The sequence below is a fragment of the Dasypus novemcinctus genome, chromosome 14, assembly GCF_030445035.2.
Source record: "Dasypus novemcinctus isolate mDasNov1 chromosome 14, mDasNov1.1.hap2, whole genome shotgun sequence".
Taxonomy (NCBI): domain Eukaryota; kingdom Metazoa; phylum Chordata; class Mammalia; order Cingulata; family Dasypodidae; genus Dasypus; species Dasypus novemcinctus.
In genome coordinates, this window is record NC_080686.1 from 60,613,713 (window position 1) to 60,638,487 (window position 24,775).

The following is a 24,775-nucleotide window of genomic DNA, read 5'->3' on the forward strand; positions in this document are numbered from 1 at the left end:
CAATTTTTAAGCAGGAATTGATATAGGGAAACCAATCAGGGTGGCCGGGGGTTTCGGTGACTGCCTGACAAACTGGACGAACTTTGGCCACCTCTAGGGTTCTTCCTGAGGGCTAATTAACAGTAAACTTAGGCCACTCTACTTTGCACAGAGTCCAGAGAGTTCTAGGGGACATATGGACACTATAATCCCTGGAAAAGCCTTTCTTGAAGTTTTTTTTTAACATACACTCTAAGACTGTGATTTGGGACTGTGATGATCCCATCCCTGAACTGGTGTTGCAGGACAAAGGAGGAGAGCCTCTCATGAGTCCACTCAGACGCCCGCCTGTTCGCATCTCTCATGAGAACTTAGGCTCGTCTTAGCTAAGGCGTCCATGTAGAGTCTGGATTAGTCCTTATGCCATATGACATGGCCATGGAGTGCAGATTGGGCCCCACTTGGACTCCGTAGCACAGGTTGTGGAGCTACAAACTGGATCAGCAGAGGCAAGCCTCTGCAGTCCCCATTCATTTACTCAATCACTCAGAGGTTACACAGTCCCACCCAAGGGACTATCTTATCCTGGAATCTCGAATCTCAAGATTTTGGAGGTGATCAGTCTCCCCTTCCATCTGGAGACAGGCCTAACTGGAACTCAGAAGCCCAGGGCTTTACCTTTCCAATGTTTCCTGATGTTGTTCAATCCACCTTGCCACTGAGTCAGGCTGGGGTGGAGGACACGGCCCACAGGGATCCTTTTCCCAAAGATGGTCTTGTCAAGGGGACAGGTGGCACCTCCTTGTTTGTGTGGAGATCTCTGCTGGCCCCACCTGCCAGTCCCAAATCAGAGGCTCAAAGGGCCAGTGCGGTTGGGTTTCCTGGCCAGGGAACCAAATGTTGCAGCAAAGCCAGGAGTGCTGAACCACAGAAAGACCCAAAACTGGCACTCCAGAGAGATGGATGAACAGTTTTAGTACTTGTGGGCCCAGAGGAGAGTCAATCCCCAAAATCTGAGCCCCAGTTTTCAGTTTTCATAGGTTTATAAAGGATTTTGGGTGGGATCAGCATAACTTTTGCTCATTGGCTAATGTGTTGCTAGGTGAAATTTTGCAAGAGAGGTTATAGGAACAGAATGCAGCTCTCAGGTTGTGGGCTGATTTACAGAAGTGGGGGCAAGGAGGAGTCACTCATTTGATATCTTCCTACTAGGCCATGTTTTCACAGGCTGATTTACAGAAATGGGGCAGGAATTATTTATTTGATATTCTCCTGCAAGGCCATGCCCTCACAGGCTGATCCACAGAAGTGGGGTCAGGAGTGTCTTGTTAGATATTTTTGCAAGGTTATGCTTTTTATTTCATAACAATGCAAATGAATTTGTTTGAAGCTTTTATGACATGTCTGTAGATGGTGAACTCTAGGCTGTTAACCAAATATTTTAGAAGCAGGTCCTTGGGAAAACCCATGGTGGAGTCATTACAATAATTTCTTGCTTTCTAACTGTATTATTACCTTTGTCAAAGACCCTCTCTAAGCCAATGTCTTCTCATCTGTAAAATGGAAAGGACAATACCAACCTTACCTACCATAAGAAGCTGTTGTGAATCCCAAATGTATGTGAAATATATATATATTTTTGATGAGGCACAGAGATTGAACCCAGGACCTCACACATGGGAAGCAGGTGCTCACTCAACCACTGTGCTGACATACTCCCCATGAAATAATTTTTAAAGCTAGAAAGTGCTGTGTAATTGTTGTTTTGTTATTCTACATTAGTAATTATAATTCCATCATGCCAATAACTATAGGATAACTAAAGCTGGAGAAGCAAAACTAATAAGAGAAAATTTGTTCTCTGCATTTAATACCATTTGGATAAAAATAAGGTCCTTGTAAAATACACTCTCAAAAGCATTTAGAATCTTTTGCTGTCTATTCACCTGAAATCACAATCCTGTGTTTGTGGTTACTTGTTTGTATACCATGAAAATAATTAAATTCCCAGAACACAGGATTAGAGAAGTAAAATAAACAGATGATCCCCAAATAATCTAGTTTCCTTCCCCTTGTTTTATCTTCTTTTTCTGTTTTCGGTATTTATTTCTTAGTTTAAATACTAAAATAAAATTTGTTTTATTTTGTTTTATAATGCAAGTACATGTTAACAGCAAATATCAGTTTTTCTTGTCTGTATGACAAATGATAGCATGGCTGCTTCCCTTGATATTTCTATAACTACATTATCTCCTACTAATACCCTAAGTCTGGCATGGAAGAGGTGGGGATGAGAAGCAGGCAAAAATAGATACAAATATGAAATAAAAGATGATTCAGGGTGGGAACGGATGTGACTCAAGTGGTTGAACTCCTTCCTCTCACATGGGAGGTCCTGGGTTCTGGTGCCTTCTAAAGAAGACAAACAATGAGAATACAAAAAGCAAAAACAATGAGCAGATAATGAGGGAAAAAATGAGCCAGAAAAAAGAGCAAAAAAACAAAAACAAAACAAAACCAGCAGGCAGGGAAATGGATGTGGCTCAAGCAGTTGTGCACATGTCCAGGGTTCGATGCCCAGGGCCTCCTGGTGAGAGCAAGCTGGCCTGCACAGTGAGCTGGCCCATATGGAGTGCCAGCCCACACAGGAATGCCACCCCATGTAGGAATGCCGCAGGAGTGCTGGTCGATGTGGAGAGCTAGCGCAGCAAGATGATGCAATAAGAGACACAGAGGAGAGAAAATAAGAAGACGTAGCAGAACAGGGAGCTGAGATAGTGTAAGAGAGTGATCGCCTCTCTCCCACTCCAGAAGGTCCCAGGTTCGGTTCCTGCACACAGAAGAACACAGTGAATGGACACAGAGAGCAGACAACAGGAGCGGGGTGGGGTGGGGAATAAATAAATCAATCTTTAAAAAAAAAACCAGCAAGCAGACAACAGCAACAAAAAACAGCGAGCAGACAATGAGCAAAAACAAAAGAGCAGGGAAATGGATTTGGTTCAGCTGATAGAGCATCCGCCTACCATACAGGAGGTCCAGGGTTCAAACCCAGTGCCTCCTGACCCATGTGGTGAACTGGCCCACGTACAGTGCTGATGCATGCAAGGAATGCCGTGCCAGGCAGGCGTGTCCCATGCATAGAGGAGCCCCACGCATAAGAAGTGCACCCTGCAAGGAGAGCCGCCACATGTGAAAAAAGTGCAGCCTGTCCAGGAGTGGCACCGCACACAGGGAGAGCTGACACAGCAAGATGAAACAACAAAAAAGAGACACAAATTCCAGGTGCCACTGACAAGAATGTAATCAGACACAGAAGAACACACAGCAAATGGACACAGAGAGCAGACACAGGGCAGGGGGGAGAGGAGAGAAATAAAAAATAAATCTTTGAAAAGAACAACAACAAAAGAGCAGGGAGCAGATGTGGCCCAAGCAATTGAGTGACTGCCTCCCACATGGGAGGTCCCAGGTTTGGTTCCTGGTGCCTCCTAAAGAAGACAAACAAACACCAAGCAGACAACGAGCACAAACAACAAGCAACAAATTCCAGCAAGCAAACAGATGAGGGAGCCATCTCAGGGAAGGGGGTGAAGACAATTGGGTATGTAACAAAAATTTTAGTATATACTAAAGTGCTCTAGGCCATGGTTTTTTCACTAGCTATTATTTAGTCTCATTTTTCAGAGCATAAAAGAATGCTGGAAGCAAAGAGAGAGGAGAAAAAAAGAAAGGAAGCAAGAAAGAAAGGAGGAAAGGAGAGAAAGAAGGAAGGAAAGAGAAGAGAAGGAGGAAGGAGAGGGAGAAGGTAGAGAGGAAGAGAAAGGGAGAAATAGAAAGGAGAGAAAGTAGGAGAGAGAAAGGGAAGAAGGAAGCATTGTTTGTAATTGGAAAATACTGGAAACAATCTAATCATTTGTAGAAAAGTGATTGAATAATTTTATTTTAAGATTTATTTTTTATTTATTTCTCACTCCCCTCCCACAGAGAGTTGTCTGCTCTCTGTATCCATTTGCATTCTTGTCAGTGGCACCGGGAATCTGTGTCTCTTTGTTGCATCATCTTGCTGCATCAGCTTTCCGTGTGTGTGGCGCCACTTCTGGGAAGGTTGCACTTTTTTCATGTGGGGCAGCTCTCCTTACAGGGCGCATTCCTTGCACGTGGGGCTCCCCTATGGAGGGGACACCCCTGCATGGCACGGCACTCCTTGTGTGCATCAATACTGCGCAGGGGCCAAGCCTACCACAGGGGTCAGGAGGCCCTGGGTTTGAACCCTGGACCTCCCATGTGGTAGGCGGACACTCTATCCATTGAGCCAAATCCGCTTCCCGAATTATTTATAGTACACGATATGGAGTGATTTCCAGAACATATTGCTATGTAAAAAAGGAAGGAACAAATGATTATTTATAGTGTGCTGCCTTTTGTGTAAGAAAATACTTGTGTCTGCTTATCTTTGCAAAAAGAAACAAATAGAGAGTTTGATTTCCTACGGCTAGTGGATGTTGGCAGGGGTTAGAGTGAAAACTTGTGGGCTAGGGCAAGAGACACTTCTCTGAATACTTTTTTTCCCCTCCAGTTTTTACCTTTAGAATGATGTTAATGTTTTCCATACTCAAAAATAAAATGAAAATAAGAACAAGGAAACACTAACTTGAAATCCAAACAGAACAAATGAAACTATCCGTATCTTACATAATAACATAAGTACTCTGATGGGGAGGAGAGAACGGACTCAAGTAACTTTTAAACAGTATTTTAACTATATACCTTCCATCTAAAGACAGGAAAACCTGTAAACTATATTGAAGTCTAATTATTAGATTTGTTTTCTGCAATGGTATGGATTAGCAATTCTAAACTACTTTCTGTATATTCTAGAATTGAGCAAATGACTAAACATATTGGGAATAATCGGAGCCAGGTTTCTTACTGATGGAGAAGGGAATTAAAAATATAGAAAGGGGAAAGACTGGAATGTACCTTATGGTGTGTATTGTTGATTGGAATTGGAAGTAACAGTATGAAATCATGGTTATAAGATTCTCCTTCTATCCATCTATCTATCTGCCAGAAAGTAAGGAAATGCTCAAGAACAATGATGTCAAAAAACACTGGAGCTAGCTTAAAGGGCCTTCTGCTAGTCAAATTTTAGTCAATTTGAGCATAAAAATAAATAACGATGGTAACATATAGCCCCTTGAATAGTGTAAGAATTCATGAGTCTTTACGGATATAAATAAATGAAGGTAAACTTCATTACAGTAGAATACCAACTAATAAATGTAAAAGGAACAATGTGATTAGAAAATCACCATCTGATAACCATCCTAATAATAATTGATCTAAGCGAGAATATCAATGAACGCTAAAACCAGCAGATAAAAGTTTGATGAGAAACAAGATACTTAGTCTCAGAGTATCTCCCTCTAAATTACCTGATTACTACAAAGGGTAAAATCACAACTTTACAGTGGAAAAACCTGGCAGACATTACCTTAACTAAGTGATCAAAATTAACATCACCAATAATAGAGCAAACTAACATCATATGCCTCTCGATAGGAAGCGGTGATAAGCACAAAGACCACGTCTGTGTATCCCGGTCTAAACGTCGTCACCTGAATACAATCATGAGGAAAAATAGACAAAACCAACTAGAAGAAATGTTCTACAAAATAAATGGCCTGTTAAACAAACAAACAAAAAAGGCAAGATCATGAAAGACTGAAGGACTGCTCCAGATTAAAGGAAAGTAAAGAGGCAAGGCAACTAAATGCAATGTGTGGTTCTGGATTGGCTTCTGGGCAGAAAGTAGTACACACACACGTATATAAATTTACAATAGAAAAAAGCTGAATATGGACGGCGGGTTAAATAACAGAAATAGATAAATGTTAAACTTCCTTGTGGCAATTTTACCACAGTTATGTAAGAGAATAAAACCTTCATGGCAAAACTAGCCTACCACTCAATTGCCAATGGCTACGAAGGCCTCTCCTCCCCTGCCCTGCGGCTCTGTGCGGATTCTGCCCAACCCTCTGCCCTTGCCCCCAGACCTCCCTCTCTATCCCTGTTTCGGGCACGTTTACCATACCCTCCACCTTCTCTCCACGGGGCCCTTCGTTCTACCTGTCCCTTTTCTGTCCTGCCTCCTCGCCCTCCAATTCTCCTCCTCTCCTCTCTAGCTCCTTCTCCCACCACCCGGTTCCCTGCCCTCTCCAGGTGCGCACCCCCGCCCCGCGCCCCGCCGTGCGCGTGCGCTCTGCGCGGGGGGGGGGGGGGGGGGGCGCCTGCGGGGAGAGTTGGAGGAACTTCGTCGGCTCCGGGTGCAGTTCGCGCGGGATCCCGGCTAGGTGGCGGGCACTCCCCGGGCCCCGACAGGTAGCTGCGCTCGCCCGCCGGGAGCCCCTCTCCGCGGCTGCGATGGGCTGCTCCAGCAGTGCCCTACACAAGGCCGGCGACGCCAGCAGGTTCCGCAGCGGTGAGCAGGGGACCCAGCCCCGCCAAAGCCCCGGGATTCGGGTCCGCTCACTCCCTGGGGGTCCCGAAGGTGCGACTCGTGTTGGCGCCTCCCCTCGGGGGTGGATGGGAGGCTAACCCTGAGCCAAGCGCGACCCGCTCGCGAAAGCTGGAGCGGCGCTGCGCGTGCTGACACCCGGTGCGGCTCGGGCTTCCCGCCCACGCTGCGGGACCTGCCCGACCTGGGGTTACGCGACCTACTGACATAATCGCAGAGAACTGAAGTTAAATCCCCAACAGGGTTAGTCCTATATAACCGCCTAAAAGACGACATATCAGATTATAAAGCTGAAAACTCACTCGAAACCATTAGTTTCTGGTCGTGATACCCGTTTCTCTAACTAGACCTCCCCCTTGCCCTCGGGTCCGCGTTTGAGCTTGGGAAATCGCGAAAGATACCCAGTACAGACCGCCCTTCACGCCATCAGATAGGTTCCTGCGCTTTGAGAGGTCAAACACTTACCCGTATTCTCAGTTTATGTATTTCTTGAATATGTGTGTGATAAAAAAAGGTCATCACTGAATCTTGTAAAGAAATTCAACAAGTATATTTTGAACTCGACGCTTAGCTAAATGCCGGAGACACTGGGGACCTCACTTTTGGGGGATGGGGGTGCAAGAGACAGACCATAAACAAGTTAAACAAATGTTAATATCCGACAGCGATAAGTACTGTGGAAAAAATAAGATATTAATGCAATGGAGAATGAGTTTTAGAGTAGATGTCTTATATTTTGAATGGCTGACATTTCGGACAAAGCCTTGGAGTTTAAGCACATTCCTTCAAGCTAATTTACAGTCTTCTTCCAGGCTAACTTCAGGGGAAATATGCTTCTGTAGTTCATTGCTTTTCACAGTTCTTCTCTTAGCACTCTGACAGTTACTCCAATAACACAGAAATGTCTTCCTCTCTGATTTTGTAGCACAGAGCACAGGGTTTTCTGAATGCTGTTTCAAAGTTCAACCACCATGTTCTAGTCAGAAATACTGTTGTGTGGTAGTTAATTTATGGTGTATGATAATTCGTTTCTAGCTTCCCTAGTTAGCAGAAAACAATAAAAAGTTAGGAAATAGGCAGAAAATTAAAACCACGTGTAAAAGTGATTCAAAACCCTCTGTCACTGATAAGGTGGAAAAAATGGGGGAAAAATCATTCCTGAAGTACAGTGCTTGCTAACCTTTCCTCGGAAGAGAGGGCCTGTGACTCCCCAGAACGCTCTGCAGAGATCAGTGCAAGCAGCAGTTACTTCAATGTTTCATGTTGCACTTTCTGAAATCAGGTGGATTTTGCATTGTGTTCCATAATATATCCTACTTGGTCTCAATATGAAAAGCCAAGGACTAACTGATACGTCAGGAGGATATGCCACATTATCTAGGCTTCTCTTATCCCCTGCCATACCCCAGATATCCTGGGAGAAGCCTGCTGGTTTTAAAAGTACCACTGTAAATCATCACTCTAGATTTAAAACTGATGAATATATTCATATCAGGGAATTCACTTGGGGAGGGGGCAAAAGAATCTGTAGGTAGAATAGGAATAATAACATAGTAGATAATAGAATATTATAGAATAAAATAATTTAAAAATAACCGTGTTTAAAATGTTTTATCATCAATATTAATGCCCATTAACATGATTCATACTCTTTCATATTTTGTTGTTGTCATTGTTCATGCCTTTATTGCTGTTCCAAGTTTTCACAGATATTGTTCTGGAAGAAATACTAATATGCCTTACAACCAGTATTAGTGCATAGAAAATTACATTTGCTGCATGTACTGCTCAATACACATATTGGATCAATCAACAAGTGTATTTTGCTTCTGATCCTTGATCAGACAATACTCTCTTGTAACAGGATACGATTGCATGTTTGTCCACATTTCAACTCCATGATCTTGGAGGCCTGATAAATAATTCATTCCTGTTTGTGCAGCTTAAAACTTCTTTAAATCCTGTCTATGAACCCCAACCTGGTGTGTATGTGCTTTTAGATAAGAACAGTCCAGGTTTACTCAGTGCCCTTTACATGCATCTATTTACTGTACCCCCAGTGTCTAATAGTGCTTGACATACATTGGACCCAGTAATTATTTATTGAATAATTACTTATTCAACAAATGACTTACTTCATTTAATCCTTATGACAAAGCAATGACTAAATATTATGGTTATCCCTATCTACAGATAAGAGTAAATAATTTCCCCATGATCACAGGGCTCCTAAGAGTCAGAGCTGGGTTTGAACCCAGATCTTAATGGTACTTATTGCTTAAACCAGCTTCTGATAACTAGATTTAAATCTGTTTTTCCCTCAGATCACTCTGGATCTCCATTAGAGGTGGTCACCCACTATGTATATAACAAAACAAATATAAGGAATATTTAATCCCTAAATAAAAGTGAAACATGAAGTTTATATTTGCTTCTGAATTTTAACTAGGAATATTTGATGGACAATTAACCTTAACCTTTAAGCAGTCTTGGAGAGTTGTAGAGAAAGTTCCAGTGTCTTCCCATAGAGCTATAAATAAACTCTTTTTGTCTTGTTGAATAAAATCTCAAACCTCCCATTTATTGACCACATTTTGTTGTATTGTTGAGTTGTAATATAATCTTCATATCATAATAGATTCCTTTAAATTCTTCATATGAACCTTGGAACTCCATGGGTTGTAGCAAAAATACATGAATTAGCCTGTAGATTGGATGTGTTTACAGTTCCACCATCCTGAATTTTCTTTTTTTTATTTATTTATTTTTATTTTTATTTTTTTAATTTTTTAATTTTTTATTGACTTTGTAATAATATTACATTAAAAATATATATGTGAGGTCCCATTCAACCCCACCCCCCCACCTCCCCTCTCCCCCCCCCCCAACAACACTCGTTCCCATCATCATGACACATCCATTGGATTTGGTAAGTACATCTTTGGGCACCTCTGCACCTCATATACATTGGTTCACATCATGGCCCATACTCTCCTCTATTCCATCATGTAGGCCCTGTGAGGATTTACAATGTCCGGTGATTACCTCTGAAGCACCATCCAGGGCAGCTCCATGTCCCGAAGACGCCTCCACCTCTCATCTCTTCCTGCCTTTCCCCATACCCTTTGTCCATTATGTCCACTTTTCCCAATCCAATGCCACCTCTTCTATGTGGACACTGGATTGGTTGTGTCCATTGCACCTTTATGTCAAGAGGAGGCTCAGATTCCACCTGGATGCTGGATGCAATCCTCCCATTTTCAGTTGTAATCACTCTAGGCTCCATGGTGTGGTGGTTGTCCTTCTTCACCTCCATCTTAGCTGAGTGTGGTAAGTCCAATAAATCAGAATGTAGGTGCTGGAGTCTGTTGAGGCTCAGGATCTGGCTATCACATTGTCAGTCCAGAGATTCAAATCCCCTAAATATATCTTAAACCCCAACATTAACTGCACCTCCAGCACATTAGCATGAAAGTCTTATGAAGGGAGATCCCATCTGAGTCCAGATTCATCACACATAAACACCATTTCCAAAGAGGGGCCATCTGCCCTGGTAGTTAACCCCATCGGCCATGACCATAACTCCCATGGGTCTCTTTAGCCCTCAAAGGAACCAATATCTGGGGGTTGTATCTGCTTTATCTGTCTCTCTGACTCTGCTCAGTTGTGCATGAGGGCAAACCTTCTGCCAGCCTCCAGACTCTTTTTTAGAAACTCGTAGCCATATAAACTCATTTCTCCTTTCCATTTCCCCCTTACTTTAGGTCAAACAGCATTTTAAAGTCATGGTATTTTATGTAGACATGGATACTGAATTTTCTTTAACTGGTGCAAGAACTGTGGTACATGATACAGTATTAGCCTGCAGGCGAAAGAATCATAAAATAATGGGACTGTACTAGATTATCTCTAAAATTGCTTACAGCTCTAAAATTCTCTAGTACTAAGTTATGAAGGTACTTATTTTCTACGTTCAAATTTAAATCAGATAGCCACTGGTCAGGTAGACAGTAGATTGAGAAGGAATAATCTGTTTTACAAATCATGTGAAGATGTTTGCTCTGGCCCTTCAGATGTTCTGAATCCCACTCAAGCTTCTGTCCATCACCCCCAAAGAAGACTGACTGGGGAGAGGGTGGGAGCAGAGGTAGAGACTGGCCTTAGGTTTGAAAATAATTATCCAGTGCTACTCACTGGCACACAGTAGTCACACATAGCTATTTACTAAATGCCTTTTCTTTCCAAGGAGACAGACAAATGGACAAGTTGGACAGATTGAGCTTGGAATTTCTTGTGTTTGTGGAAGCAAGTTCTAATTATTAGGGCAATTTCTGTTTTTATCAGTGCCCTGACGGGCTGATGGAACACAAAGGTTTTGTTGATTTCACAGGCTTTAATGTACCCAGAGGTCTCTAGACAGAGGTGGTGCATCGGACTCCTCCTCCCAGGGCTGCCAGCTGTTGCTGTCGTGTCTCGCCAAGTGCCCCCTTCCTTGCTAATATGAATGCCAACCATTTCTGGCAGACTTTCTCCTCAGATTTTACAGCTTAAGAACCAACATGGACAAAGTAAATAGATGGTAATTATTGACAAATTCATTGCTAGGTTAATGTGTACACTTCCACTGACAGCTATAATCGCTGGTTTGTTCTAACCTGAACTTCCACTAGCCGCCTAGGCAAAAGGATGAGGCTTGAATTTCATGCAGTTATGAATTGTCCTTTGTACTGGGGGATACCTACAGGCCTCAGCCAATATTTTCACACAGGCACAGTTTAGTCTTAATTAGGGGAATAATTTTCCCTTGTAATAGAATAAAAAAAATCACTGACTCAAAATTAATTTTAATAGGCTTTTCCTGTTTACAGATATTATAGGTGGTATTTTTTTCTTTTAAGCCGGACTAGTCTTGTGTTTCTGTGCCTGCTCTAGAGCATGGTACACAGAAATTGCTCTGCAAATCTTTGTGGTAGGAGTGGTATCACACACAGCTAATTAAAATGGAATGTAAGTATACCATAAACTCGATCTAATTATCGATCATATGGAGACCTTGATCTGGTCCATCAGACACTCTGAATCCCCACTAGCTTCTTTCCATGACCCCCAAAGAAGACTGACTGGGGGGTGGGAGAGGGGCAGCAGTGGAGACTTAGCCTATTGTTGTAAGTAATTATCCAGTAGAACAACATGGGTAAGTGGTAGAGGCACAATAGGTTTTACTAAATGCCCTGATAGGTGTGAGGACAGAGGCTTTTTTTTCCAGAAGAATTGGACAGTTTGAATTTGAACTTTGTATGTTTGTGGATGGCAAGAAAGGCATTTTTAATTTAACTTTTGGAATAGGTAACATATTTACATGGTTGAGAAAGATTTGAGAATATTTGAAAAATGCATATAGTGAAAAGTACTCCTCCCAATCCATCTTCCCCCCACCTGCTTAGTTTCATGGATAAACACTATTATTAGTGGACTTTAAAAAATTATATTCTTCCAGTTTCTTTATGCATTACAAATATTATTCTCATCTCCCATTTTTCTTCATAAAATGTAGTATACTATGCACAATGTTCTTCATCTTGTTTTTTTTTCATAGCAATAGGAAGACCTTTCCCTATTGCTGTGTAGAGAGTGTCTTCCTCCTTTTTTTACACCTGCAATGGATTCCTTTGCGCATATGTCATTTTGCTTGTGTGGAAACATGTATGTAGGCTGATTTCCCAGAGGTGGCATTACTGCTCAAATTGTATGTGCACTTAAACTTTTGATAGATAACTGTCTAAATGCCTTACATAAGGGCTGTAGCAATTTACACTCTCATCAATAATAAAATAAATAAATCTCTTCCTAAAACTCAAGACTTACAGACTTCACTGCAGCTGTAGCAAAACATGGGCAAGGAACAGGCGTCAGGAGAGGCCGGGTAGCGAGCACCTGCTTGGTTCCAGTTACTTTAGCCCATGATCTTGTTTAATCCCCACAATATAGCCTTATAAAGCAAACATTAATGTCATCACATACAGCTAGAAAACTGAAGCTGAGTGAAGTTAAATAATTTGTCCAAGGTCTCAGGGCTAGTAACTGATGGAGCCGGGATTCAAGCCCAAGTGAATCTGATTCCAAAGTACATGTTCTTTTCACAAACTCCAGTTCTACCCGGATCTAGTCCCGGTTCTGCCAGGGGTTTGTGATGTGACCTCACACACAGGAAAAATGCAGTAAGTATCTGTTGAGCGGATGGATGGGTAAATGGATGGATTGATAGAGATGGGGACTCAGGAGGGTAAGCAGAGATGGAGTAGGAATCAAGGCTTAAGGAATAGCCATTGGGCTTGGGAAAAGAGTGTTAGGCTATGAAAAGGTCTAGTCCTGCAGGAAAAGGTCAACACAGTAAAACAAAGCTTTATTATGTACTGTGAAGTCATGAAGCTGTAAGCTCATGTGTACGGTTTCGCCTCTGTGTTAATGTTTTACATCATTAGGAAAAAAAATCAAATACTTGTGGGAATTACTGAAAGTCTCAGCCAAAGTGATAAAAAGCATCAGACTTGGCAAGGTTTCAAATCCTGGCGTGTAAAGTGTAGGTATTACTATGTGGTGATTTTTTTTTTAAAGTGAAATACCAGGGTGTAACTCTTCAACTGGCTGTTACTCTCTTGAGAGTACCTAAGCTACATGTCCTGGGGATGGAAATTGCTTTCAGTCTCTGGAGTTCATTCTCTTATATATATTCAAGGGTGTGAGAGTTTTGCCTTTAAGGATGGAGATTGAAAAAAAAAAACCCACATTAACAGAGAAAACCCATAGGAATTAGACTTTATGAAGAAGGTTGGTGAAATAAGTCAGACAATATTGGTGTGCACGGAAACAAGGTGTGGTTGCTGGAAGTAGATGGAGAAAAGATGGTGTGGGTTCTGGGACCACTCTTTGAGTAGCAAGGTCTTAAATAATCTAAATCTTAGAAGAGTTGAATCTAATGTCCTTGGGACTCAAAGCTGAGCTCTGCAACTCATAAGCAGTGCCCCCTTCCTAGACAGAGGTTCTCATAACTGTACAATGGGGATAATAGACCTACCTTGTAGGGTGATTGGAAAAATTGAATGAGATAATCCACATAAAGCTTTCAAAACAGTGTCTCGCACAAAGTTCACAAAATTCTGAGGGAAGCTTATTGTGTGAGGCCTGGCTAGGTTGACTAAGTGTCAAAATTTGTATCTACCAGAGACCTAATCTTCACTTTCCTTCCTCTCTTCCTTATTCAGTGGAGGTGGCTTTGATTGGATGGAATGGGTTTCTACCCAAATGCTAGGTCTCTATGTGCCAATAATGAACATCAATCAATGAACTGTCTTAGTCAGTGGCAAATACTGTTAATAATATAAAAAATGATGTTTTGTGCAATGGTATTTTTTTTTACAATGGCATTTTGAAATAAGAGTTTATCTTCCAAGAGTCTGAAATAAAAAAAGTAAAATTGGAAAGCATATTTAAATGAGGCATCTAATGGTCATGGCTTGAAACAAGGCTCTGTAGCTCTTAAATATCAGCTTTTCCTCTAGGTAATAGCCCCAACATTTCGATGAGAGCTCATTAAGTATTCCAAAAGTATTGTTCCAACTATGGGTTCTTGTGTTAATATAGTTAACTTTCAGTATTAGATTCAACTTCATCACATTTACTTTGTGGTGGTCAAAACTAACTTTAGAATTATACTTTAGATAGTTCTATTAAAAAAGAAAATTCGTCTGAATTTTTTTGGCTGATGATCTTATACTTCAGTTACATGGAATATTGTATAAGTTCATCAGTTTTTAAAGTGAGTGTCCCATTAGTTCTACCCACTGTCAGAATGCACCCTTGGGCATTAGTGTTTGTACCATGTTATAATGGACTGTGTTTTTACGCTCTTTGATGTTGGCAAACTGCAAAAGCATCTAGTATAGTTTGTCTGGTAGCTCCATAAATATTTGTTAGATGGAGGGATAAAGGATAGCCAGAAACTGATGTGAAAACATAATAAGATTAGAAGAAGAATGATGAGTGAACTCTTCCCTTGGAGCTGACTTGTTACAACCCTGGTGCTCACAGCTCAAAAGCTAGAAGAACCTAGAAATGGTAGCAGCAAGGGAAGATACCAGGATGTCTCTTTCTGGTTACTTCTCTAGAAAACCCAGCAGGTAGGCCAGAGAGGTCCTTGGGATGTCTGATATATCCTAGCCCATGGAGTAGGAAACACTGACCTCAAGGGTTTTTCCTGATGGGGCAGCACCTTTTTATTTCTGATTAGGGTAATAAATTGTTTTGAAAAGCTTCCACCGTAATGTGAATTCCAGGCATGTTAGCTCTAGTTCTAATCCCTTCTGTAATGTTGCCTAGTGTTGAGTGTCTTTGTGTGCCTATCACACCCATGCTTACAACAAAAGCTCTAATAGTTTAGCTGTCACAACAAATTAGTGAATGGATCAATTTATAACAGAATCCAGAGAGATAATGAGCACCAAAGGATTAAACCCAGAGAAGTGTGTAATTTAATTAAATGTAGGGTTCAGAAAACACAAGTCTTTAAACAACTTCAGATATGGACATTCTGCAGCTGTCCACAATATTGAATACATAATAATGCAGGTTAGACATAGAATGTCTCCTGTTTGTGGACAAAAAAATATTGCTGAATTTCAGATTAGAGGGCAAGAAGAAATGGTGCTGTACCTTCTTTCAATTCAAGGTAGTATGCTGGGGAGTCACAAAACCATGTGAACAGAGCATGTGAAGGTCTTGGGGTCCTGTTAGCACATAGATACCAAGTTGTACTTAATAAGGTTAGTGACTATGATTTGAATTTCCCTGCAGATGGTGAGCTCTAGGAGAGCAGGGACCAGATCTTTGTTAACTACTGTGACCCCCGTGTCCAGCCCAGAGCTGGCACATGAATGCTTGATGAATAGATTAAATCCAAGTCAGCAAAGAGAATAAGCTATTTCTTTATGTAAAAGCTACCAGTGGCCTTTATTAATGCCAGTCAAGTTTATTCAAATCATTGATAACATTATGAATATTACTCCATTATCTATAGATAGTCATGTTGTAAGATTATCATGGAAACAATATACCATTACAACTTTATAGTCATTAGGGGAGCACTTTGAAGGCCTTTTAATATTGTGGTTCATTCTTTCTGTTGCTTATTTAGCCATAATTTAATAACAGGACAACTGATAGCCCATAGGAGGCCCTTGTGAAATAAAAAAAATATATACCCTCCTCCAACGCCTGGCAGGTGTTCCCAGGCTGGAGTTCAGCCCCTGTTACTCCTTCCACTTGGCGTCCCTGTGCAGTCCTTGCTTATTAAGTATGTTCTCATGTTGGACAATTTACAAACATCGTGGTCGCAATAAATTTGAACAAGCATTCAAGACATGCTTCATTTTACAGAGGAACTGAGGTCCGGAGGGGCTAGGAAATTTTTGTCTGGGCCACATAGTTAAATAAAGGGTGGAGTCAGAGTTCGCCCACCATCAGAGCAGACTGGAGTGTCTGCTCCTGCGGAAGGGAAGGGAGAGGAGGTCAAAGAGATGGGAAAACTGCACTTTGTTTAGCAACTCTAGTTTAAGAACTTTCCAGAAGCCATAAAATCTGGTGCCAGAATGAAAGTTTTAGTGGAAGTTGTAGACTTTATCGTTGTATTTAGAGAGATGATTGGGAACAGCCATTTGTTTTCCACTTTTTTCTTTTTTAACTTTATTTAGTACATTTAATAATTGAAAATATAAACAATTAAAAACTAAAAAGAAAACACAGTTGAATAAAAACATCCATTTCTCAATTAAATGTACTGGATACTTATAAATTTTTTATTTTAATCCTGCAATATGTTATACAATGTATTTGGTTCATAGTAATGCAATCATACAGTATTTGTCCTTTTGTGTCTGGTTGCTTTGCTCAACATAATTCATCCATGTTGTTCCAGGTTAATCCATGTTGTCATATGCCTCAGACCTTCATTTCTTCTTACAGCTGCATAATATTCCATTGTGTAAATAGACTGCAGTTTGTTTATCCACTTTTGGTTGATGGACACCTGGGTTGTTTTCAACTTTTGGCAATTGTGTATAGTGCTGCTATGAACATCAGCGTGCAGATGACTGTTTGTGTCACTGCTCTCAGTTCTTCTGGGTATACACCTGGTAGTGGTATTGCAGGGTCACGTGGTAACTCTATATTCAACTTCTTTAGGAACTGCCAAACAGTCCTCCACAGTGGCTGTACCATTCTGCATTCCCACCAATAGTGAATAAGTGTTCCTATCCCTCCACATCCTCTCCGACACTTGTAGTTCTCTGACTTTTTAATAGTGGCCATTCTGATAGGTGTGAAATGATATCTCATTGTAGTTTTCATTTGCATTACCCTAATAATGACGTGGAGCATTTCTTCTTTTTTTTTTTTTTTTTTGCCTTTGTATTTCTTCTTTGGACAAATGTCTATTCAAGTCTTTTGCCCATTTTTTAATTGGGTTGTTTGTCTTTTTATTGTTAAACAGAGTTGTAACTTCTTTTTATATATCCTGGATATTAAACTCTTATTGGATATGTGATTTCCAAATATTTTCTCCCATTGAGTCCACTGCCTTTTCACCCTTTTGATGTGGTACTGTGAGGTACAAAAGTGTTTAATTTTGAGGAGGTCCCATTTATCTATTTTTTTCTTTTGTTGCACATGCTTTGGGGGTAAGGTCCAAGAAACCACCACCTACCACAAGGTCTTGAAGATGTTTCCCTATATTTTCTTCTAGCAGTTTTATGGTTCTGGCTTTTATATTTAGGTCTTTGGTTCATTTCGAGTTGATTCTTACATGGAGAGTGGGATGGGGTTCTCCTTCATTCTTTTGGTTATAGATATCCAGTTCTCCCAGTACCATTTGTTGAAGAGACTGTTAGTTATCAGTAGAGAAATGTAAACATAAAATCCAGAGAGTTCAACCATGATAATATGTAATATTTTAAAATGTAATTCATATTCTGATTGAACTAATTCTTGTATTTGTGGAAAAAAACCCATTAACTTGGTAGGTTTGTCAAAAACCAGTTGACTGTATAGGTGAGGGTTTATTTTGGATTCTCAGTTCTGTTCCACTGATTGATGAGTCTGTCTTTATGCCAGTACCATGCTGTTTTGACCACGGTAGTTTTGTCCTATTTTTCAAGGTCAGGCAGTGAAATTCCTCCCATGTCACTCTTCTTTATTAGAATGCTTTTGGCTATTCAGGTGCATGTTTCCTTCCAAATGAACCAGCCTTGCATACTAAGAATAAATCCCACTTGGTCATGATGTATAAGTCTTTTGATATGTTATTGGATTCGTTTTGCTAGTATTTTGTTGAGAATTTCTACATCTATGTTCATTAAAGAGATTGGTCTGTAATTTTCTTTTCTTGTAGTACCTTTATCTGGCTTTGGTATTAGGGTGATGTTGGTTTCATAAAATGTGTTGAGTAATTTTCCCTTCTCTTCAGTTTTTTTAGAAGAGTTTCAACAGGATTGATGTGGTGTTAATTCTTTTCAAAATGCTTGGTGGAATTCACTTGTGAAGCCATCTGGTCCTGGACTTTTCTTTGCTGGGAGATTTTTGATGATAGATTCAATCTCTTTAAATGTGATTGGTTTGTTAAGTTCTTGTCTTTCTTGTAGGATCAGTGTAGGTTGTTCGTGTATTTCTAGGAATTTGTCCATTTCATCTAGGTTGTCTAGTTTGTTGACAACCTAGGATTTCTCATAATAGCCTCTCATGATTCTTTTTATTTCTCTCGGGTCAGTTGTAACTTCCCCCCTTTCATTTCTGATTGTATTTATTTGCATCTTCTTTTTTTTTTTTCCTTTGTTAGTCTAGCTAGGGGTTTGCCAATTTTATTGATCTTTTCAAAGAATCAGCTTTGGCTTTGTTGATTTTCTCTGATTTTTTTTGTTCTCAGTGTCATTTATTTCTGCTCTAATCTTTATTATTTCTTCCCTTCTGCTTTGCTTTGGGATTGGTTTGCTGTTCCTTTTCTAGTTTCTCTAGTTGTTTAGTTAAATCTTATAGTTTAGCTCTTTCTTCTTTTTTAATATAGGCATTTAGGGCTATACATTTTCCTCTCAAGAGTGCCTTCACTGAATCCCATAAGTTTTGATAGGTTGTGTTCTAATTTTCATTTGTCTCAATATATTTACTAATTTCACTTGCAATTTCTTTTTTGATCCACTGATTATTTAGTAGTGTGTTGTTCAGCTTTCACACATTTCCAAATTTACTTTTTTCCTGTCTATTGTTGATTTCCAGTTTTATTCCATTATGTTCTGAGAAGGTGCTTTGTATAATTTCAGTCTTTTTATATTTATTGAGAACTGCATTGTGCCCTAACATATGGTCTCTCCTGGAGAAAGATCCATGGGCACTTGAGAAGAACATATAACCCACTGAGTTTGGTTGCAGTGTTCTGTATATATGTTAGGTCTAACTTGTTTATCATATTGTTCAAGTTCTCTGTTTCCTTTTTGATCTTTTATCTAGTTGTTCTGTCTAATGATGTGAGGGGGGTGTTGAAGTCTCCAACAGTTATTGTGGAGATGTCTAATTCTCCCTTCAGTTTTCTCAAGAGTTTGTCTAATGTATTTTGGGGCACCCTGGGTAGGTGCATAGATGTTCATGACTCACATCTTCCTGGTGGATTGTCCCTTTTATTAATATATAATGGCCTGCTGTATCTCTTAAAACTTTTTTTGCATTTAAAGTCTGTTTTGTCTGATATAATATAGCTACCCCTGCTCTTTTTGGTTAGTACGTACACGGAGTATCTTTTTCCAACCTTTCACTTGCAGCTGGTTTGTATCCCTCCATCTAAAGTGAGTTTCTTTCTTTCTTTTTTTTCCCCAAGATTTATTTATTTATTCTACCCCCCTCATTGTTTGTGCTTGCTGTCTGTTCTCTGTGTCCATTTTCTGTGTGTTCTTCTTTGTCTCCTTGTCTTCTCTTTATACGGCACCAGGAACTGATCCTGGGACCTTCTGGAGTGGGAGACAGGTGCTCAATCTCTTGTGCCACCTCAGTTCCCTGGTTTGCTATTTCTTATCATCTCTCCTCTCTCTTTTTTGCATCATCTTTCTGCGCCAGCTCTCTGCATGGGCCAGCACTCTGTGCAGACCAGCACTCCTGCGTGGGCCAGTACTCTGTGAGGGCCAGCAGTCCTGTGTGGGCCAGCTCTCTGCTTGGGCCAGCTTGTCTTCACCCAGGAGGCCCTGGAAATCGAACCCTGGACCTCCTGTATGGTAGATGGGAGCCCAGTCACTTGAGCCACAACCATTTCACTTGAGCCACAACCATTTCCCTAAGGAGAGTTTCTTTTTTGTTTTTTTCCTGTTTTTTATATTATCTTTTTTTTTTTTAAAGATACATGGATAACACAAAAAGGTGAGTTTCTTGTAAGCAGCATATAGATGGCTCCTGTTTTTTTAATCCATTCTGTCAGCCTGTATCTTTTGATTGGGGAGTTTAATGCATTCACATTCAGTGATACTACTATAAATGCACTGTTTACTTCCACTATTTTAGTCTTTGGTTTTCATATGTCATATCATATTTTTGTCTGTCTTCTTACTCTTTGGGTTATCCTTTCTGCTATTCTTTCTTCTGTATTCTCCTTCAGGCATCTCTTCTGTCTTTTTCTTTCGGGTTCTAAGGCTTTCTTTAATATTTCCTGCAAAGGTGGATTCTTTTTTGCAAACTCTTTTAGTGTTTGTTTGTGAATATTTTATAATCGCCTTCATATTTGACAATTTTCCTGGATAAACAATTCTCAGATGGCAGTTTTTCTCTTTCAGTATCCTAATTGAGTCATACCACTGTGTTCTTGCCTCCATGGTTTCTGAATGAAATCCATACTAAGTCTCACTGGGCATCCCTTGTATGTGATGGTTTGCGTCTCCCTTGCTTCTCTCAGAATTTTTTCTTTATCTTTGACACTTAACATTTTGAGTAGTATGTGTCTTGGAGTAGGTCTATTTGTATTTTTTCTGATTGGAGTACAGTGCGCTTCTTGGACATGTAAGTTCATTTCTTTCATGAGAGTTGGGAAATTTTCAGCTATTATTTCCTCAAATACTTTTTCTGCCCATTTTCCCTTCTCTTCTCTTTCTGGAACTCCCATGACATGTATGTTGTTGTATTTCATGTTGTCATTCAACTCTCTGAGCCCCTGGTCAATTTTTTCTATTCTTTTCTCTCTCACTTCTTTTTTCCAATTTCTCTTTAATTTCTGTATCACTTATTCTTTCTTCTGTCATTTTGAGTTTTCTCTTGTATGCCTCTAATCTGTTTTTGATCTCATCTACTGTAGCTTTTTTTTTAAAAAAGATTTATTTTTTATTTATTTCTCTCCCCTTCCCTCCTACCCCCCAGTTGTCTGCTCTCTTTGTCAATGCGCTGTATGTTCTTCTGTGACCATTTCTATCCTTATCAGTGGCACTGGGAATCTGTGTTTCTTTTTGTTGCATCATCTTTTTTTTTGTTAAAGATTTGTTTATTTCTCTCCCCTTCTCCCCCACCCCAGTTGTCTGTTCTCTATGTCTATTTGCTGTGTGTTCTTTGTCTGCTTCTGTTGTTGTCAGCGGCACAGGAATCTGTGTTTCTTTTTGTTGTGTCATCTTGTTGTGTCAGCTCTCTGTGTGTGCAGCACCATTCCTGGGCAGGCTGAACTTTCTTTCGTGCTGAGCGGCTCTCCTTACAGGACTCACTCCTTGTGCGTGGGGCTCCCCTACGTGGGGACACCCCAGCGTGGCATGGCACTCCTTGCATGCATCAGCACTGCACGTGGGCCAACTCCACGAGGGTCAAGGAGGCCCGGGGTTTGAACCGCAGACCTCCCATGTGGTGAACGGACACCCTAACCACTGGGCCAAGTCCGCGTCCCTCACCTATTGTATCTTTCATTCTCATGAGCTCTGTTACTTTTCTGTTCAGGATTTCAAATTCTTCCTTGCACTTGTTCAGTGTCTTCTTGATGTCATTTATCTTTTTAACCATATTGTCTTTCAATTCATTAATTTGATTTTGGAAATTTGTGTGTATCTCGCTGATCAATTCTTTCAAATTCTGCTTCTCTTCTGGGGCTTTGGTATATTCATTTTCTTGGTCTATATCTTCTATTTTTTTTGGTATGGCTCATAATTTTTTGCTGATGTCTAGGCATCTGATTAGGATGTAGTTTACTCAGATGCGCAATTTCATTTTCTTTTATAGGGATTTAGTGGTAAGAGGCTGTGTGTTATCACTGCTCTTTAATTCTTGGCTCATCCTGGATCATTAGTATTGTCCCTGCTAGTTGCTCAAAACTGGGCACTGGACCCAATAATTGGTTGCAGACTCACTTCCTAGGGCCTTGGGGAGGGAGGCTATAGAGGCAGAAAAAGCCTCTCCTACTTATTTTTAATTTTCTTGCATGTACTTCCTTGGTTGCCAGTGGGATGGTGCTCTTTAGCAGCTCTCAGTTCAATGCCTGGTCAGAGTGTATTTGTTGTAGCACAGACGGGATCAATGTGATAGAGCTTCCGGTCTGGTGGCTAGGAGCCTTGTAATTCAAACTTTTTCAGAGACAGTCCTACAGCCTTCTCTGGCAGCCCCCTTCCTTTTCCCGGCTAGGAAGTATTTCCACTCTCAGTCCTCAACAATCAGTCCTGGTTAGTAGAGAAGGAGATTGGGAGGGTCGTATATCTTTATCCCCTTGCTGGCTCCCAAGGCAAACAATGGTGCGGCCCCACTGGGCCTGTAAGGGCCCTGGGACACAGCAGACCAAATTTGTGAGTCAAAAGCTTGAGTCCGCTTTAGGCTGTGTCCCTCTCTCCCTCCTTTCCTGGGAAGGTATGTCCTTAACAATCAGTCCTGGCTAGAAGAGAGGGAAATTGCGAGGGTTGGATTTCTCCATTCCTGTGCCGTCTGCCAGGGCAAACCATGGTGTGGTCTCACCCAGCCTGGAAGGGCTCATGGGACACAACAGACCAAATATGTGGGTTAGAAGCTGAGTCAGCCTTAGGCTCTGTTCCTTTCTCTCCCCTTTCCTGGTGTGGTAGATCCCTGGAGTCCCCTTTGTCTAGCCACAGGCCCAGAGGTTGGAGAATTCTGAAGTGTTTTTAGTGGGGGGGATGATGCCGGCAGCAGTGAGTGCTGGTTTCAACTCACAGTTCTGTAGTCACAATTTCCCTCCTTCGTCCCTTTCTCCTCTGGGCAGTGTCCAGCCTTCACCTGGTGTCCTAAACCCTAAAGGATCTTTTTCTAGGCTGTTTCAGCCTGTCCTCTAGCTATTTTTAATGGAGGAGAAGAGAGTCCTGTGTCTTTCTAGTCCCTCATCTTCCCTGTTTTCATTTATTTCCTCTGATCTTCCTTTCTTTTCTGAGTTGGCTACTTTACCTCAAAGAAATGTTCGAGTATTAGTATGAATGAAATCACCTTACTTTTCTGTTTGCCCACCATCATCTCTTCCTTGCTAGGGCCAGTAAGTGAAATAAAATAAGAGCGGAGGCTAAGATTGATTGGCACTTAGTGGGTGCCAGTCGCTGTGCCAGTGATTTCCAGAGAAGAACTCATGTAATCCTCCCAGTAGCTCCCCGTTAGGTACTAGTACTGTTCCAACTTTACAGATGATAAAACTCAGGCACAGAGAGTCTTAATAAGGCAGTAAGTGGAGGAACCAGGATTCAAACCCGTTACATTTTAGGTATCATTCTCAAGGCCTCAAGATATCTATCCTGTTAGAATAGATTGCTCTCTTCTACCATGCAGGCAAAAGAACTTTTGAGCTATTAGTTACCTCCAAAAGATACTCATTTCAAAATTCAATTAGAGCATGGTTAATCAATATAAATTACAAAATGAATTCACTACACTTCTAGCATCTTCTCTCTTTTATGTGTGCAAACATTATAAAGGTGTTTATCTTCTTTAGGGTTATACGGGAAAGAATGAGATTGAGACAGCAACCTTCTTCTGTAGTACTTCTTACCTTGGCTGATGCTTTGCAGGTTGTGTTTCAAAAATTTTTATGTTAAGGACATTTGCCTACTTTCAGTTTAGCAGTAAGATTGTGAAATATACGTAAAATGTAAAATCAACATCGTGGTGATGACATAAGTGTTCTAGCTGTGGCAAAAATTGATACATTGCTTAGACATTTCTGACACCATTTGTGGAGAAATAAATTTTCACAAAGCTTTTTGTTTTGATGATAAAAAAAAACTTGCCTTAGGCTGATAGTATAATATAGTCAAAATATAAAATTGGGTGCCTGTGTTTTGGGTGCGCTGACAGTTTTTTCTTACCACTTTCTACTCTAGAAGAATCATACCTTTATTTTTATTTTTTTGTTTTTATTTTTGTCTTTATTTAGAATCATGCCTTTAAAATGCACCCACAGCTAATACAGCTGGATGAAAATTGTTCATCTCATTTAACCGACAGTACTAATCACTGTAATAACTACTTTAGCAGAAAATATAATTTGACAGACCTCTGTGATTAGGAAATTAACACATTTCCTTGTTAACACCCTGAGGTAATTATCGCCAGATCATCCTTTGTGTGATATCTAAGGGAATCGTCTTGCCATCGTGAATTTCTTTACAGACCTGAGAAATCACTTTAAGTTTCCTTCTTGCTGGTCATGGATGAGGCAGGAGAGAGGAGGAGGGCAGCCGTCTCCCCAGTTCTGTCCTGTGGATCGTTGCCTGTGCTCTGCCCCACACAGAATCGCTTCTGTACTGTGCTTCTGCCTCTCGTTCTAATTCTTTCCCACAGGAGGATTCAAACCCAGGCCCCAAGGCAGGCTGCAGAAGCAGATACTGTGCCACACACACGAACCACCTCCCTCTTCATCCCCCCTCCTCATCCTCACTCCTCATCCCCCCACCTCATAGGAACGTCTGTGTGAAAACTGCCTCTTCTTCAAGACACTAACGAATGTGTGGTAAAATAGTTGGTGCCAGCCTTTCACATGTACTTCCTGCCGAGATCTGAATGCCTAGATTTTGTCACTGGGATGCACAATCTATAGGCATCTCTAACACATCATGATTCTGATACCAGACAGCAGGGTCTGTGTTTTCCATCTTTGTACATGAATTGCTTTTATCTTCATCCTATATGTTGATTTTTTGCTTTCTTTTCCATCTTAAAATGCAAATGCATCTTTGGAGCCAAATGGCTCAGTTCCTCATAATCATAGACAATTCATTATATGTACCTCTAGCTGAA

At 40.8% G+C, this 24,775-nt stretch overlaps 1 protein-coding gene across 2 annotated transcripts in view; it reads left to right on the forward strand.

Moving 5' to 3' along the window:
* ERICH5 (glutamate rich 5) overlaps positions 1-24,775 on the forward strand; it is a 55,248-nt gene that overhangs the window by 24,424 nt on the left and 6,049 nt on the right. The window contains exon 1 of one of the 2 annotated variants that reach the window (XM_012526260.4): positions 6,298-6,463. The exons of the other annotated variant lie outside the window; for it this stretch is intronic. Coding sequence (XP_012381714.2) covers positions 6,406-6,463 — 58 coding nt within the window. The 5' untranslated portion in view covers positions 6,298-6,405. Of the gene's footprint in view, positions 1-6,297; positions 6,464-24,775 lie in introns of those variants that run through there. 2 annotated transcript variants of the gene reach the window in all.